This window comes from Alligator mississippiensis, chromosome 5 (assembly GCF_030867095.1).
Source record: "Alligator mississippiensis isolate rAllMis1 chromosome 5, rAllMis1, whole genome shotgun sequence".
In the NCBI taxonomy this organism is placed as follows: Eukaryota; Metazoa; Chordata; order Crocodylia; family Alligatoridae; genus Alligator; species Alligator mississippiensis.
Window position 1 is genome coordinate 199,656,380 of NC_081828.1, and position 16,225 is coordinate 199,672,604.

A 16,225-nucleotide genomic window follows, 5' to 3' on the forward strand; every position below is an offset into this window, starting at 1 on the left:
TATAATGAATGGCCTCCAGCAGGTCATGTAGTCTGTCCCCCTGCTCAAAGCAGGATCATCCCTCACTAAACCCTTCCAGTCAAGTGTTTGTATAACCTGCTCTTAAAAACTTCCAAGGATGGAGATTCCACAACTTTTCTGGATAGCCCGTTCCAAAACTTAGCCATCGTTATAATAAAAAAGTTCTTCCTAATCTCCAACCTAAATGTCCCTTGCTGTAATTTAAGATCATTGCTCCTTGTCCTATCATCTGCAGTCACAGGATGCATCCAGATGAGCGTGATCATTTGTTTCCCTGGGAAATGCCCATGCCATGTGCACTCTGCTGCATTGGCAGGTTACTCGAGGTGGGGTAGGGGAGGCTGAGGCCAGCAACTTTGCTGGCCCCAGCTGCCTTACCTGGGATTCTGGGCATCTCCTGAGGCTGCAGCCATGGCAGGAAGACTGGCTGGCAGCTGGAGCATGGCTCTGGATGGCCAGGCTCTGGTTTTGGGCAGCATGTGCTACCACCACATGCGCTGTCACCATGTACACCACCCAACTTTTTTCAGCAGGTTTTTTTTTTTACCCTGGAATCTCCTGGTGTCACAAAAAAAAACCCTGTACTTCAAAGCAGTGGCATGGGGAATGCCCGCATGTGCGGTGTGTGGTGCCGCAGATGGGTTTGTGGCACCGCACTCATCTAGACACAGCCACGGAATCTATCTCCATCCTATGTATAACTCCCCTTTAGAAAGTTGAAGACTGCTATCAAATCCCCACTCAATCTTCTCTTCTCCAAATTAAATAATCCTAGTTTTTACAGCCTGTCCTTATAAATCTTGGTTTCCAGGCCTCTAATCATTTTTGTTACTGGACACTTTGTTTTAGGGCTTTTATACACATACCTTTTTGTCCTATGGTGTGCCAGACAGCAGACTCAATCGAGTCTGCTCTGCATGCAAGCTGATCCATACTGTGCTGCACCACGTGCAATTGTACAAGCGACAAAAAGCACAGAAAATGGTGGTGGCGCACTTTTGAACTAAAACACCTTCTATGTGTCTAAGTTCAAAAGCGTGCTGCCGCCATTTTCTCAGCACTGGCATGCATTTTGCCACTTATACAACTGCAAGGGACAAAGCACCAGATGCTTTTGTAGCACCCAGCACTACAGCACTTGCATGTGTAAAAATGCCCGTAGTGCCCACCCTAGCCATTCTTCTTGAATTAATGGTCCCAGAACTGAACACAGTACCCCAGATGTCTTTACCATGTTTCAAAGAAAATATTTTGAGTGCAAGTGCCTAGAGCTAGCCACTTCAGTCTGCAGTTAGTTATCTCAGGAGCACATACCTATGTGGAGCTCCGAGGTTCAGTCTTTCTCTGGAAACATGCAAGGCTGGAATGAAGCAGAAACATTCTCTCCCCCCCCACTTGGCCAGAAGGAATGCCCTTTAAGAGCCCTGCTCAGGGAGACCGCATCATGCCTAACACCATACTTGGGAAAAAGGCCTCTTCACATGCGCTTTGGCACATGGCAAGTTACCCTGGGGGTGGTAGGGGGTAGCACTGTGCTAACACCAGCAGGCTCTTGGAGCTGCAGCTTCAGCGGTCCTGGCCAGTTTTCCACAGGGTAGCTCCAGGTGGCCCAGCTCTGCTTTTCAGCAGCATATGCTGCCCAAGCATGAGGTGCTCCATTTCTTTTTTTCATTGGTTGAATATTTGGGGGTCAAAAAACCCCATGGGGAAAAAAACCAGAGCAGCGAACGCACGGGCAGTGCGCCCTTGCAGTGCAGAGAACACCAGACTGTGAGGTACCTGGTGCTGCAGACGTGTTTGCAGTGCCACATACCACATGGCTGGGCTCATCTGGATGTGCCCCTAGAGGCCAAATGAGTCAGGAATGGATCTATGCAAATTGTAGTAGGTAATATCATATTCACCAAACAATGAAGCTTAGGTGCAATGAACACTATTGCAAAATTAGGGATGATTTGGATCTAAATTTTTTAAAAGATTTTAAAAGGGTGAACCAAAAGCTAAATGAAATCTTTCATTTCACTGGAGTCAAATATTTCAGTTAACCTGCTTTTTATTTATGTACTTATTTATTTTTAGTCTGGTTGAAAAATATAGAAAAGTTTCATTATTATTATTATTATTATTATTGCTACTACTATTACTGCTATTGGTGATGCTGATGCTATATTTGCAGTAGCCAATTAATTCTCAATCCAACTGAGCAAACCTGAATAACCATGTGTACAAGTATCTATGCGCCATATATTTTCAACCAAGCCAGCATCCCATATCATGAGCCCACAAGCCTGGAAATTCAGATGCTCCCTATATCCTGGCAGATATCCTACATGCAAGTTTGGATGCCTTCTGTCATGCTTGCTCTTAGTCAAATGCCACCTCACTGAAAAATCCATTATTCACACATCTGTTGTCAGGAACCTGTTACATAACAAATTTATTTCAGGCGGCGCATCTACACATGCACTAATGTGCTTCTTCTAATGTGCATTAAATTTATTACCTCCAATATGAGGTACTAAATAAATGTGCATTAGACTGTGCTAAATGCACAATAGCACAAGCTCATGCTTTTTAGGTGATGTTTAATGCACAGTAGCCTATTCTACTATGCATTAGCATATTAGCACTTTTTTACATGCTGCTTTAATGCACAATAGAATAGGCTACTGTGCATTAAAGTGCACATATAGCCTCACCCAGTGAGAATTAGTTGACTAAGTCTTTAAGGATTTGGTCCTTAATTACTATGTTTGCTCCAGATAACTTATATCCTAAAAGAAAAGACAAAACAAATATCAAATCCAGGATAGGGATTTAGGGAGTCAGAGTAATAAAAAAAAAAAAAACAAATAGGAGAAGTGATGGCCTGTCTTGTTTAAACACTGCTGCAACTGAATTTCACCCTGTGCAAATAGGTAAGGTGTTGACTTGTACAGTATGGTGCTGACTTAGTTAAGGAGCACTTGGAAGGGCTGGATGGGTACAAGTCAGCCGGCCTGGATGACCTCCATCCACAGGTGCTGAAGGAATTGGTCAATGTCATAGCTAAGCCACTGGCACGGCTGTTTGAGCACTCATGGTGCTCCGGCCAGATCCCTGAGGACTGGAAAAAGGCCAATGCGGTGCCCATTTTTAAGAAGAGGAGAAGGGATGAGCTGGGTAACTTTAGGCCAGTCTGTCTTACCTCTACCCCTGGGAAAATACTGGAAAAAATCATCAAAGAGCACATTTGTAAAGGCCCAGCAGGGGAAATGATGCTGAAAGGAAACCAGCACAGGTTTATCACAGATAGATCCTGCATGACAAACCTTATAGCCTTTTATGACCAGGTCACACACTGCCTTGACACAGGAGCTGAGACTGATGTCATCTACTTGGATTTTAGGAAGGGCTTCAACACAGTTTCACATCCTATTCTCACAGGGAAGCTAGGAGGCTGTGGAGTGGATGCCTACACAGTCAGGTGGGTGGCCAACTGGCCTAGGGACCTCACCCAGAGAATGGTGGTGGACGGGTCGTTCTCGGCCTGGAAGGAGGTGGGCAGTGAGGCCCTGAAGGGTTCAGTCCTTGGACCAGTGTTATTTAATATCTTCATCAGTGATTTGGATGAGGGTATGGAGGGCACCCTCACCAAGTTCACAGATGATACCAAGTTATGGGGCAAAGTTAACACACGGAGGGCAGGGAGCAGATACAGGCTGACATGGACAGGTTGGATCAATGGGCGGAAAGAACTAGGATGCAATTCAACAAAGATAAATGCAAGGTACTCCACCTAGGAAGGAGGAATCCCCAGCACACCTATAGGTTGGGGGATGACCTCCTCAGCAGCTTGGAGGCTGAGAGAGATCTTGGAGTCATAGTGGACTCCAAGATGAACATGGGCCAGCAGTGTAACGAGGCCATCAACAAGGCCAATCGCACCTTGTTGTGTATTAGCAGATGCATGACCAACAGATCAAAGGAGGTGATGCTCCCCGCCTATGCAGCATTGGTCAGGCCACAGTTGGAGTACTATGTCCAGTTTTGGGCACTGCACTTCAAGAGGGACACGGAGAATCTGGAGAGGATTCAGAGGACGGCCACTCGCATGATTAGTGGCCTCCATGAAAAACCCTATGAGGGGAGGTTGAGAGATCTGGATCTCTTCAGCCTTCACAAGAGACGTCTGGGGGGAGACCTTGTAGCCACCTATAAGTTCATCAAGGGAGGACAACAGGGAATTGGTGATGCACTATTTACCAGAGCGCCCCAGGGAGTAACTAGGAATAATGGGTGCAAACTAGTGGAGAGTAAATTTAGGTTAGACATTAGGAAGAAATTCTTTACAGTAAGGGTGGCCAGGATCTGGAATGGGCTTCCAAGAGAGGTGGTGCTATCACCTAACTTGGAGGTCTTCAAGAGGAGGCTTGATAGTCACCTGGCTGGGGTCATCTGACCTCGGTCCTCTTTCCTGTCAGGGGCAGGGGGTTGGACACGATGATCTATTGTGGTCCCTCCCGACTCTACAATCTATGAATCTATGAATCTATATTTTCTTGAATATAACACACACCTTCTCCAAAATACAACTGCTGGAAATTTGGTTGTGTATTTAAGTGGAAAAATATGGTAAAAACAGTTTCTGCTGCTTGAAAATTCTGCTAGGTGAAAGTGAAAGTAACTGCACACAATCCACAGAGAGAACAATGAGCAGGCTTGGCTCCTGAGCTGATGCTACTCACTTATACGGAAAGATTTTTTTTTCATTCTGTCTTTCAAAAACAAGGTGAATATCTTATTCCAGGGCTTGTTGTAGGTGAGAAAATATGCTGTTACTGCTGTTCCTGTAGATTATTACTATTAACTGCATACAGAATATTGCTCTTAAAAGACAGTATCCCTGTTCCTTTGCAAATAATTCGTAGTAAACACCTTCTGTGAATGTAGACATTTTCCCTTTTCACAAGCCCTCCTCAGTCTGTTTTTTTCACATTAATGAACTATTTCCTGCACAACCAATATTTGTACTGTTGATTGGTTTCCTTAGTCCCAATTTACTGGTTTGGCTACCTTTTTTTTTTAATTCTACAGCTTCAGCCTGATGCAAATACTGTTTAATCACAAAACAGTCATTTTTGTAATCAAATAAATGAATTAAAAGAAGCCCAGCATTCAAACTTACTCTAAAGGCTTTTATATGAACAAGATGCTGCATATTATGGAAATTATAATGGAAGAAGAGTAAACAACACTGAAATAGGTTATTAAAAATGCCAAAATATTCCTGAATGCATTTTCTCCCTTCTCACTCCTTTCTCCAGGTAGGATTTCACGTGAATCTCATCTAACAGAATAATTATGGAGGGCCATTCTGTTTTGCAACAAGGCAGCACCAAGTGTTCCTATCAGACTAGTCCCTTTTCTTCTGCTGCACAAATGAGTCAGTTTTGTGACAGATCATCAGCCAGAAAGCTACACTTAGTAAAACAAGACAAGATGATCAAGGCAAAGAGACATCTATATACTTCAGCATGCTTAAGAATCATAGTCACTTCCAGAAGAGAAGGAAGAAAGAGTCAAAACTCTGGGGAAAAGTGGATTGCCTAATTTGTCTTATGCTTTATTTAGATGGGGTTCCCTTATTAATTGACAGTCATGTTTAAAAATTAATGAGCACTTATTATTGCAACTATAGAAACATATGGCATATAGAAAGAAACAACGCAGGCTCAGGGAGGCTCACTCGGTGTGTGGCACTGTCAGTAATATCTGCAAGTAGAATCTGCCTCCCCCTGGAAAGCAGATGTGTTTTCCTAAATTAGAAAGCTCGTTTTTCATCAACATTTTTCATTCCATGAACAGTTTTGGAGTTTTGGAAGTGGAGCAGAACAGATCTTTTTTGCCAGGTTCTCTTATTTTTGCTATTATGGAAACAAGACAGAAGACAGATGAGTTACAAATGAGGGGATATAAAAGTACAAAGTGCAGGGGACAGCTGGAGATTTGGCTGCACATGGCAAGAGCTCTGTCAGGGTGAGACTGTGGGTATGTATAAGCATTACATTTCTAGGGGGGAGAAATGCTGCTCTCCTGCTAGAAACTGGGAGGGTGCACTCATTCATGCACTTTCTCCTGCAGGAAAATGTTGGATCCAGGAGAAAGATCTTCCTCTTTTAACAATGAAGATGACACCTGCATGACAGTTTCTCACCCAGGAGTGAACACCAGTATACTTCCCCAGTTGTTGGCTCTTCCTGGGGACTAGAAGAGTCAAGCCCAGTCTGGAAATTTGCAGCACTAGAGACAAATATTCTGAGTAACTAGCACTTCTCCAGCTTGTCTGTGCAACATTACATGCTCATAGGGGACAGCTGGTTTGGCTCACTATTGGTCTGATTTAGCCCACTATTGCTATCTGGCAATGACTGCTGCATAGCCATAATGGACTCCTCCTAATAGAGATATATTCAGTCAGTGTGAAGGTACATTTTCAGCTAGTAAATTGCTTACAGGACCCATACATTTTCTATACACTGGCCCTGGACCAATGATCAGAAAGAAAATATGTCAAATTCTGTCTTCTGCCTAAGCATTAAGAATTTGATACAAAGCCTACTCAGTGAGAGCATCTACATGTGTGCTTCTTATATAGTAGCCTATTTTACTGTGCATTAAAGCGTCATGTAAAAAACTGTGCTAATATGCTAATACACAGTAAAATAGGCTACTGTGCATTAAGTATCACTAAAAAAGCATATGCTTTCACTATTGTGCAATAGGGCAGCCTAATGCACATTTATTTAGTACCTTATTTAGTAGAAAATTTAGTGCACATTAGGAAAAGCACATTAATGAACTTGTAGATGCAGCCAGTGTGAGTTTTACTTTAGTTCAGGTCCAGGCATCCAGCCTTTCAGAGGTAGTCAGGGGTGATTTGTGATAGTCTACAAGCCTATTCCTGCTATTTTTGCTTAGGTAGTTGGATTTTAATTCTAAAAATAAGAACCTAAAGGTTGAGTATTATAAGGTTGACAGATATACATAAGTGTTTCAGTCAAAGAAAGTGAAAGAAATCTTTCTGATCGTGTCTTTCAGGATTTTGCCGATTCCATTTATCAAATGGTTACACAGAAGTTCCAAGAGGTGACAGATAATTTCACGTCCATGCATTCACGCCACAAAACTCTTGCAGGAATTGTGATGACCAGAGGTAAGATGCCCTTTCATTTATTTTCCTGCACCATCTTTCATGACTAAGTAGGACATTATTTACCTGGTCCATGCTGAAAGATCCCTTTACTGCTACATAGAAAAATATATAGTAATGAAGATAAAAGAGGTATTAAATATTTAAGCTTCAAATTAAGTACACAAAAATTGTATTGACAATAGAAATACAGCTATTTTTATAAATATATGGTCCCTAGGTCTCTTTATTCACAGGAGGAAATGCAGATTGGCTGATTTATTTTTCCTGATAACGGTTTCTTTTTTATTATCAGCGAGAAATATATTATTTATTTATTATTTTTATAGCCAGAGGCACTGAGTTTTGGTTCCAGAAGGTCACCAAATGTCTTTCTTAGATTGACAAGTGAAAACAAATCTCAACCCATTTCTCTTCCACCCAAAGCAAATGCAGAAGAACACTTCAGGCTTTATTTTTACTCTCATCTGAAGTCAGGAAATACTGACCTGCAAGGAAAAATTTAAATAATCAGTTAACACCTAACTAAGGGATAGTTTTTACTTGAGAACATATCATACACAAACATTCAGTGGGTGAAAAAAGGAAAATATTGAATAAATGGTGTTTCTCTTTTTGTTTATGTTGAAATTATTCTCTCATTTCTGGTTGCCTTATGGTATTTATGAAACTGTCAACAGTGCAAATACTGCCATAAGCAGTATACTCACTCAGAAGTGTGAAATGGTGGATAGAGTTTAGAAGAGAAGAAATAACCTTTGGGAGTAGAGGCATATATAATTCATCCAGGGTTTTCTAGCTGGCTCCTGCCAATAGTTAAATTATCCAGATTCATTAGGGACCGTTGTCCATACCGACAGCATCAGGAGAGAAATTGGATTATCTACTGGTCTCTTTCACATCCTGAAGACTAACTTAATGGAAAATGGGTGAGGAATCAGCCTCAGAATCAGAGAAATTAGAAATATAGAACTTGGCCTACAATTGCTTTTTACCTTTTGTCAATGCAGGATTGTTCCTTACAACACATTTTCTACTACTTTGGTAGTAGCTGTTTGTTGTTTGTTATGGGTATTACTGTTGTAACTGGGAGCCCCCGTCATGAATGAGGAACCCATTGTACTAAAACCTGTGCAGATAAAAGAACAGAAAGATCATCCCTATCCTAGGAAGCTTCCAATTTAAATATCAGAGATAGCAACAGTCAAAGAGAGAAACATGAAGGCAGTACTGGTCACTATGATAAGTCTTGATGCATCACCTGCTTATCCATTGTCATTTGATTCTTTTTGGTAATTATGACATAGGAGAGTTTTGGAAATCTAGGAGGGTTTTGTAGCTCTTCAGAGATGCTCTCCCATAAGAGACACATGGGAGAAAGCATAAAAGGGATTGTTTGAAAAAGTGTCATTGCAGATGTCATAAGTAATGTGTTTTCAACTTCTCCTTTGGGAGATCATTTCATACCTGAATTGGTGTCATCAATAAGGACATTTCCTAAAGTTTAGTATGGTTTTCCTTTGTTTTTCTTATAATTCATACCAATACTCAAATAAACATTCTGCATCCTCAGGGCCCTTTTGATTGGCATTGAAAGGCATAGTAAAACCAAAAGTAGCATAAATACTTGGAGCAAAAGATGTAGATTTCCCCAAGAAATCTTAGCCCAAGAAATAGTGGAGAGCTCTGTGACAGGCCACTAGAGAGCAGCACAAATGGAGTATAAGTGGATGCTCGAAGACCATGGCCACTCAGTCCATGTATAGTCTAGAAGTAGCAGTGGATGATGCTACCATGCAGTTGCTGGACATGCTCAGGCTGTGCAAGTACCTTTACTTTCTTATGGAGAGGTTTGAAGAATCCTTCCATTTCTTTCCATGGCCTTTAATATGAGAAACTGAGATTTTACTCATCTCTGTTTCATAGATTTTATAGTTTTCATAGACATTCGGGCTGGAAGGGACCCTGGAGGATCATCGAGTCCAGCCCCCTGCCCCAGGGGCAGGAAGTCATCTGGGGTCATAGGATCCCAGCAAGATAAACATCCAAATGTGTCTTGAAGGAATTCAAAGTGGGTGCTTGAACCACCTCCGGCGGCAGTCTATTCCAAACCTTGGGGGCTCGGACAGTAAAGAAGTTCTTCCTTATGTCCAGCCTGAATTGGTCATGGCGGAGTTTGTGACCGTTCAATCTTATCATCCCTTGGGGCGCTCTGGTGAACAAACGTTTCCCCAGATCCCAGTGAACACCTCTGATAAATTTATAGGTGGCCACCAGATCGCCCTTGAGCCTGCACTTTTCAAGGCTGAAGAGTCCCATGACTCTCAGCCTCTCATCATAAGGTCTGTTTTCCTGACCTCTGACCACGTGCGTGGCTCTCCTCTGCACTCTCTTAAGCTTCTCCACATCCTTTTTGAATTGTGAAGCCCAAAACTGGATGCAGTACTCCAGCTGTGGCCTCACCAAGGCCAAGTACAACAGGAGAATGACGTCCCGGGATTTGCTTGAGAAGCATCTATGGATGCAAGCCAGTGTTCTGCTCGCTTTACTAGCTGCAGCATCACACTGAAGGATCATGTTCATCTTGTGGTCAATCATGACCCCTAAGTCCCTTTCATCTGTAGTGCTAGCCAGTGTAGCACTGCCGAGCCTATACGCATGCTGCAGGTTTTTCCTCCCAAGGTGGAGAACCTTGCATTTTTCAGTGTTAAACACCATCAGGTTCTCATCCATCCACTTCATGAGCCTGTCAAGATCTGCCTGGATCACCCTCCTGTCCTCAGGTGTGGGTGCTTTAGAGTTTGGTGTCATCAGCGAACTTGGCCAGTCCATTTCTGACACCAATGTCTACATCACTGATGAAGATGTTACAAAGTATAGGCCCTAGGACAGAGCCTTGAGGGACCCCACTGGTCACAGGGCACCACAATGATTGACTTCCGTCAACCACCACCCTCTGGATCCGACCACGGAGTCAATTCCCCAGCCAGAGAATCATGGTGAGGTAGAGGCCACAGTTAGCCAGTTTTGCCAAGAGGGGATCATGGGAAACCAGATCGAAGGCTTTTTTAAAGTCAAGATATATGACATCAATCTCTTCCCCCTTGTCCAGATGATAGGTCACCTGGTCTTAAAAGGAAATGAGACTGGTCAAGCGATTTCATATTTCTCCTTAGTCAACACTAAGCCACAATATGAATACAGATACTCCTCACTTAACGACCGAGTTCCGTTCCTGCGACTCGGTCGTTAAGCGAATTGGTCGATAAGCGAGGAGCCGCTCTCAGCAGCAAAGTCCTCCCCGCAGGACCGTGTGCTGGCAGCCACGTCCCTGGGGCGGGGGGCTGAGCTGCTCCCTCCCCCCCTCTTGCCAGCACCAGGGCACCATTTGGCCCTGAAGCCAGGGCTGGTGGGAAGAGGATGCTGAGAGAGGGAAGGAGCTGGCACCAGGAAGCAGGAGGGAAGCTCGGCCCCGGCAGACAGAACTAACCACCGCCCTTAAACCCACCCTCCAGACCCGCGCGCGGGACTGCTCTGCGCCCTGCTGGCTGTTGTCGCGTGGGGCCGGGGGCATCGCGCCTGCAGGCAGGTGGGAGCCGGCGGAGCTGCCCCGGCCCCGGCTCTGGCCCCGGCAAGGAAAGCCTGCTCTGTGCTCCCCGCCCCGCCCGGGCCACGAGTGCAGGAACTGTCCGCCCCGCTGTGCTGAACCTGCGGTGCGCGGTTTTTACAATACAGGTGTACTGTACTCCTCACTTAACGACCTGCCTGCTCGGAGTACCGACTGCTCGGAGAGCTGGTCATAAGTCCGTGCGGTCATTAAACAGGTAGGTCGTTAAGTGAGGAGTACCTGTATACCTATAGTTTATCCCCATAATTCAGTTCCTCCAGAGTCCTCATCATTTCAATTGCCGTTCTCTACATTACTTCAATATAAATTGACTTCAGTTTGTTAACATCTTTCTAAACCTAAAATACTCAGAAACTAAACTCACTAGTATAGGTGTAATTGAGAGAAGATACTAAAATAGGAACTGCCTTATCTGTACATGTTTATCATAAAGATGTTGGTTTCTTCCAATATAGGCATGTCTGTCAAAATATGGATAGGAAGGACCATTTGCCATTTGTGTCAGTACTTTCCATATTGTACGTAAAGATTTGTGGTCCATTCCAGAGTTAGAAAAGACTGGTGAACAGGTTTTAAAGACTATCACATCACATACTTGAGTAAATGCAGATCTCTTATGTTATTAACATGGCATCTGGCTGATGCACTGGCAGATTATCACAAAGCTAAGCAAAAAAATAAATAAAAACAGCAATATAAATGGCTACTTTACTGTCTTATTTAATTTCATGCTAGGTGCAACTAATGCACCCTCTCTTTCCTCTTGTTTCAATTTAATGTTGTACAGTGTGTAAATAGAACAATGCATATTTGTGTTGTTTTCAGACAAAACCTCTAAAAACCACAATTTTTGATAATGAGATTTTTGATGTTCAGCTAGTGTGGTGACTTTCCAAACAAAACAAAGTGTGGTAAATAGATTCTCCTTTTCTTGAATTCTGTCTTTTTTTAATGTTTGCCTTTTCAGTTCCCAAGGAAAGGCAAAATGAGTTGCATTTGGACATTTTGACTGACTTACGTTTTAAGACTCAAGGCAAATTCCAGCATGGCAGAAAGGAGAAAAAGAAAAAATGTAAAAAAAAATTGTTTGCAAAATGTCAGTGGCAATAAATTGCTGGACAGAAAACAGGAAATTCTGACCCCTTGTTTTAGTTTTTATTGTGCAATATGATAAACAGTTGAAATCTTGAAATATATTCATGGAACAGAAGTTTAAAATATTTTTCATTTGGACGCATCAAGCTGGCCTTGTGAAACATTCTATTTGCATAATGTTGAAGTACTAAATATCGTATTGTAGGACAGGGATTTTCAACCTTTTTGGATCAGTGTACCCCCAGCAGCTGGATGTTGAGCAGTGTAGCCTTGGCAGCTGAACATGGAGTGGGCAGAGGGCGGGGGGAGAGCGCATGGCTGTGCAAGCTTCCCCCGCCCCCATGTCCAGCTGGGTGGGTGACACCTTCGTGGCAGTGCAGGATGGTGCATGGCAACGCTCTGTCTCCACCCACCCATGTGTACCCCCTAGGGCCTTCTCAAGTACCCCCGGGGGTATGCGTACCCCCAGTTGACAACCCCTGTCATAGGACATGGCAGAAATGATGGCAGAAATGTAACTATAAAATTGAGACAAAACATTTCAGTATTATCAAAATGAAACATTTTCACATTTTTAGGACCTACTGTTGGTGAGAGAGGCAAAATAAACTGGCAAAATGAGAAAGGCAAAATAAATTGCTTTCAATTTTTTTCTGTCAGAAATGTTTTTGATATTTGCACATTAAATATTTTGTTTTGTTAAAATTAAATTAAATGGATTTGCTAATGGAGAACTGTACCATAAAAAATTGTTCAACCAGTTCTACTGATAATAACCACAGAGATTTACAGAAACTAGAGATGAAAGAGAGCCTTAGTGTTAGTTCATCAATCCTTTTTCCCTGCAAGATATTCTTAAGTATATCAATAAGAATATTCATTAATGTAGCAGAGAATTACTGCAAGGGCTTGACCCCCATCTCACACCAGTTTTACACTGGTTACCTCCGCCAATATCTATACGGTTGCTATAGAGACACTGGGCATGTCTACACGAGATGCTTAATACACAGTAGACTAATTCTACTGTGCATTAGCACACACACCAAAAACCATGCTAATACACTATTTCACAGTTGTATTAGTCTACTGCGCATTAAGCACCAAACAAAAAGCATGCGATCATGCTAATGCACAATATGGCAGCCTACTGCGCATTTATTTAGTACTTGATTATACAAGTACTAAATTTAATATGTAGTAGACACTGCACACTAATCAACGGATTGTAGAGTTCAGTTTATTTGCAGTCTGAAAAATATGTGTAAAGACGTTCAAGATAAAATTGTATCAAGTACATTAAATACATGTGTTTAATATTTGCTGTGCCTTTTTTCAGGGGAAGCAGGTAGTATTAATGCATATTCAAAGAAAGGTTGCTAAATTATCTGGAACTAATTTACATTCTGCTGTAGACAAGAGTTGTGCAAAAAATTATCTAGAAATGGACTTGAACTGGAACATGAGATTGCAAACCCATCAGACTTTGGGGAATTGACACTTGTACTACACGTTAGGCTAATCTCCATAAATGTATCTCACATATTGGGAATATTCACACTTGGATCTAGAAATTAGTTTTCATCTCAGGATAGTTTTCATCTCAGGAGCTTTATACCATCTCTCATTTTTATAATTAATTTGAAACCCCTGGCAACTGGCTGAAAGATTGAGCCAGGTTCACCAACTTTTCTGTGAGCCTTCAACTTTCAGCAACCATCCAATGTCTTCCAGCCTTCTTGATGCCCTCTTGAGGTGGAATGGACCTGTCACTTTACCCCTGACTGTCCAGCCCTTAAAATACATCTAGGTCATGAAAGTTGCTATTATAGTCATACAATGTCACTCCAATCCTCTGAGTATTTTGAAATTTGTTTTGGCTTCATGTAATCCTTCCCTTACACAGCAAACAGGGCAGAGAAGCAATGCCCAGTTGAAGGTTTAGTTGAAAGAGAGTTAAAATGATAGGATAATGCAAAACTGGACCATTAGGGGAAGGTGTGTATCATGACTCCCCTCTTGTATTAGGATTATAGTGTTGTATCCAGCATGGTCCAGAGGATTATGCAAGAAGCAAGGTTTGTTTGGTAACATCTTTTATTCAACTAACCATGCTGAGGAATGCCCAAGGAAGGGCATTTTGTGTCTGATAGATTGCCTAACATTTCTCCCTAATACTGTATATAATTAGTTAAATAAAAGACACTTCTTCTTGCATATCCGCTCTTACAGAACAGCAGCACTTCAGGAAATATAAAAAGGAGTAGAGACAGGAAAGCAAACAGAAAAAAAAGGGGTGAGACCTTGGGGATAATGATGGTATCAGGAAATGACTAAGTTCCCGAAACGATGAGGGGTGGAGATCGTTCCACTCTTTTGATATCCCTCTACCCTGACAGTCAAAGAAGCCCAACCCAACAAGGTAGATCAGGGTTGGAAAGAAAAAAAAGTGAAATTCGGAAGTTAAGTTGGCCAAAAGAAGTTACTATGTAGTGAGATTTTCTTTCTTCTAGCACTGAAGTTCTGATCTGTTCCTCATGGGTATACCCCAAAGACTCAGGGTACACCAGAGGCATAATACCTCCTATTGGCACAGGGTTCCCTGAGCCGTTGTTTCTTAGGAAGAATTTGGCCATTTTGAAAACCTCAACATTTTATTTCGAGCCTTGTGTTCTGGAGAACGAAGAAGAAAAACTTGGGGGTCTATAATGTTTGTGACAGAAGTAGTATTCACACTACTTGTTCAACCACTGATGGCGTTTTCTGTTGCAGACGTTTGACTGATACATGAATACATTTGCTCACCACCTAAAATAACTGGACATGGTAAATAATACCTGTCACTGTTCCAGAGATGATCTTTTATTGTTCAAGTCTTTTTTTAAAATTGCAAAATCGCTATGAAAAAGATGAAACTAGTATTTAAACACTATTTTCCCATTTGTATTTGATAAATCTTGACAGTTTAAATACTGTTAGAAACTTTTTGTCATTTTTATGTTAAAAATGAAACATTAAGAAAGTTCAGTCTTCTCAACAGGAGAGTAGAATTTATAAAAGAAGTTTATACACTGATTTCTTATTCCAGTTCCTCTCTTTCTCTCTCTCTCTGCCTTCCCTTCCCCCCCCCCCCCCCCCGGCTTTCTGTTTTTTTGTGGGGAAAGAGATGGGGAGGGAGCCTGACAATTAATTTGATGTTAAAAGCAACTGGGAAGTCTTTTCAGTTATCCTGTATGAAATAAATATGAACTGGACAAAAGGGCCCTAAACAGCAATTTCATGCTGTGATAAAAGATGGGAAATTATCATCTGTATCTCATGGAATTGATCTTAATAATTGCTAAGTGGAATAACAGAAAAAAAAAGTTAACAATATGTCTCCATGGATCTTCCCAGTCATATTAAGATTCATAAATCCTGACAACTAAGTACATTCAAGAATATTGATGGGCAATTGATTTCTGCTTCTTCATTTGAGCAGGGAGGTTAGAAACCAGTAAAATATAGTAGGAGATTTATAACATATACAATATAAATCTGCAGGACCCCAAATCTGCTACTTGTCAAAAACTAGCATAATCAAAACTGGTTAGCTAGCTGGGCATTTTTACAAGCCCACAAACATTGTGCAAAGAAGGTGTTATATACTGGGTAAACATTTTTGAAAGCCATAAGTGAATTAAGTCCTATTTTCAGACATGATATAGACATTTAGGAGTATATGATTCTTTAACTTCTCAATAAATCTTAGACCTTTGAAATGGGAATAACTACCTAAGCTGTTTATGTATTTTTGAAAATCCTATTAGATTCCTGCCTTCATTTTTAGTTGCTTCAAATTGCTTTAAAAACCAGGCCCTACATCATTAAGCACTTCTAAAAATCCTACACTTATGTTTGTACATTCTTGAGTCCTATGGTAATATTGTTTCTAGAAATCTTTCATAGAGTGATCTGATCTGCACTGGTCCGGTCCTGTAGGGAGCAGACCAGGAAAGCCAAGGCTGCAACTGAACTCCAGCTAGCTTTGAGCATCAAGGACAATAAAAAGTCCTTTTTCCGATATGTGGGGAGCCGGAGGAAAAGCAGGGGCAACGTTGGACCCCTGCTGAACCAGATGGGGCAACTGACAACTGACGCCCAGGAAAAAGCCAACCTATTAAATAGGTACTTTGCGTCGGTCTTTCATCAGCCCCATGGGACGCCCGTGCCCACTACAGGGCCGGGAAGTCCGGGTGAGGGTGATCCCCTGCCCTCCGTTAATGCTGACTTTCTGAAGGAACATCTTG

At 42.0% G+C, this 16,225-nt stretch overlaps 1 protein-coding gene across 2 annotated transcripts in view; it reads left to right on the forward strand.

Moving 5' to 3' along the window:
* The window catches only part of ADARB2 (adenosine deaminase RNA specific B2 (inactive)), a 612,280-nt gene that overhangs the window by 505,215 nt on the left and 90,840 nt on the right, over positions 1–16,225 (forward strand). For both annotated transcript variants that reach the window (XM_059729167.1, XM_019498622.2), the window contains one exon: positions 7,102–7,216. In XM_059729167.1, the coding sequence (XP_059585150.1) occupies positions 7,102–7,216 (115 nt within the window). The remainder of the gene's footprint in view (positions 1–7,101; positions 7,217–16,225) is intronic.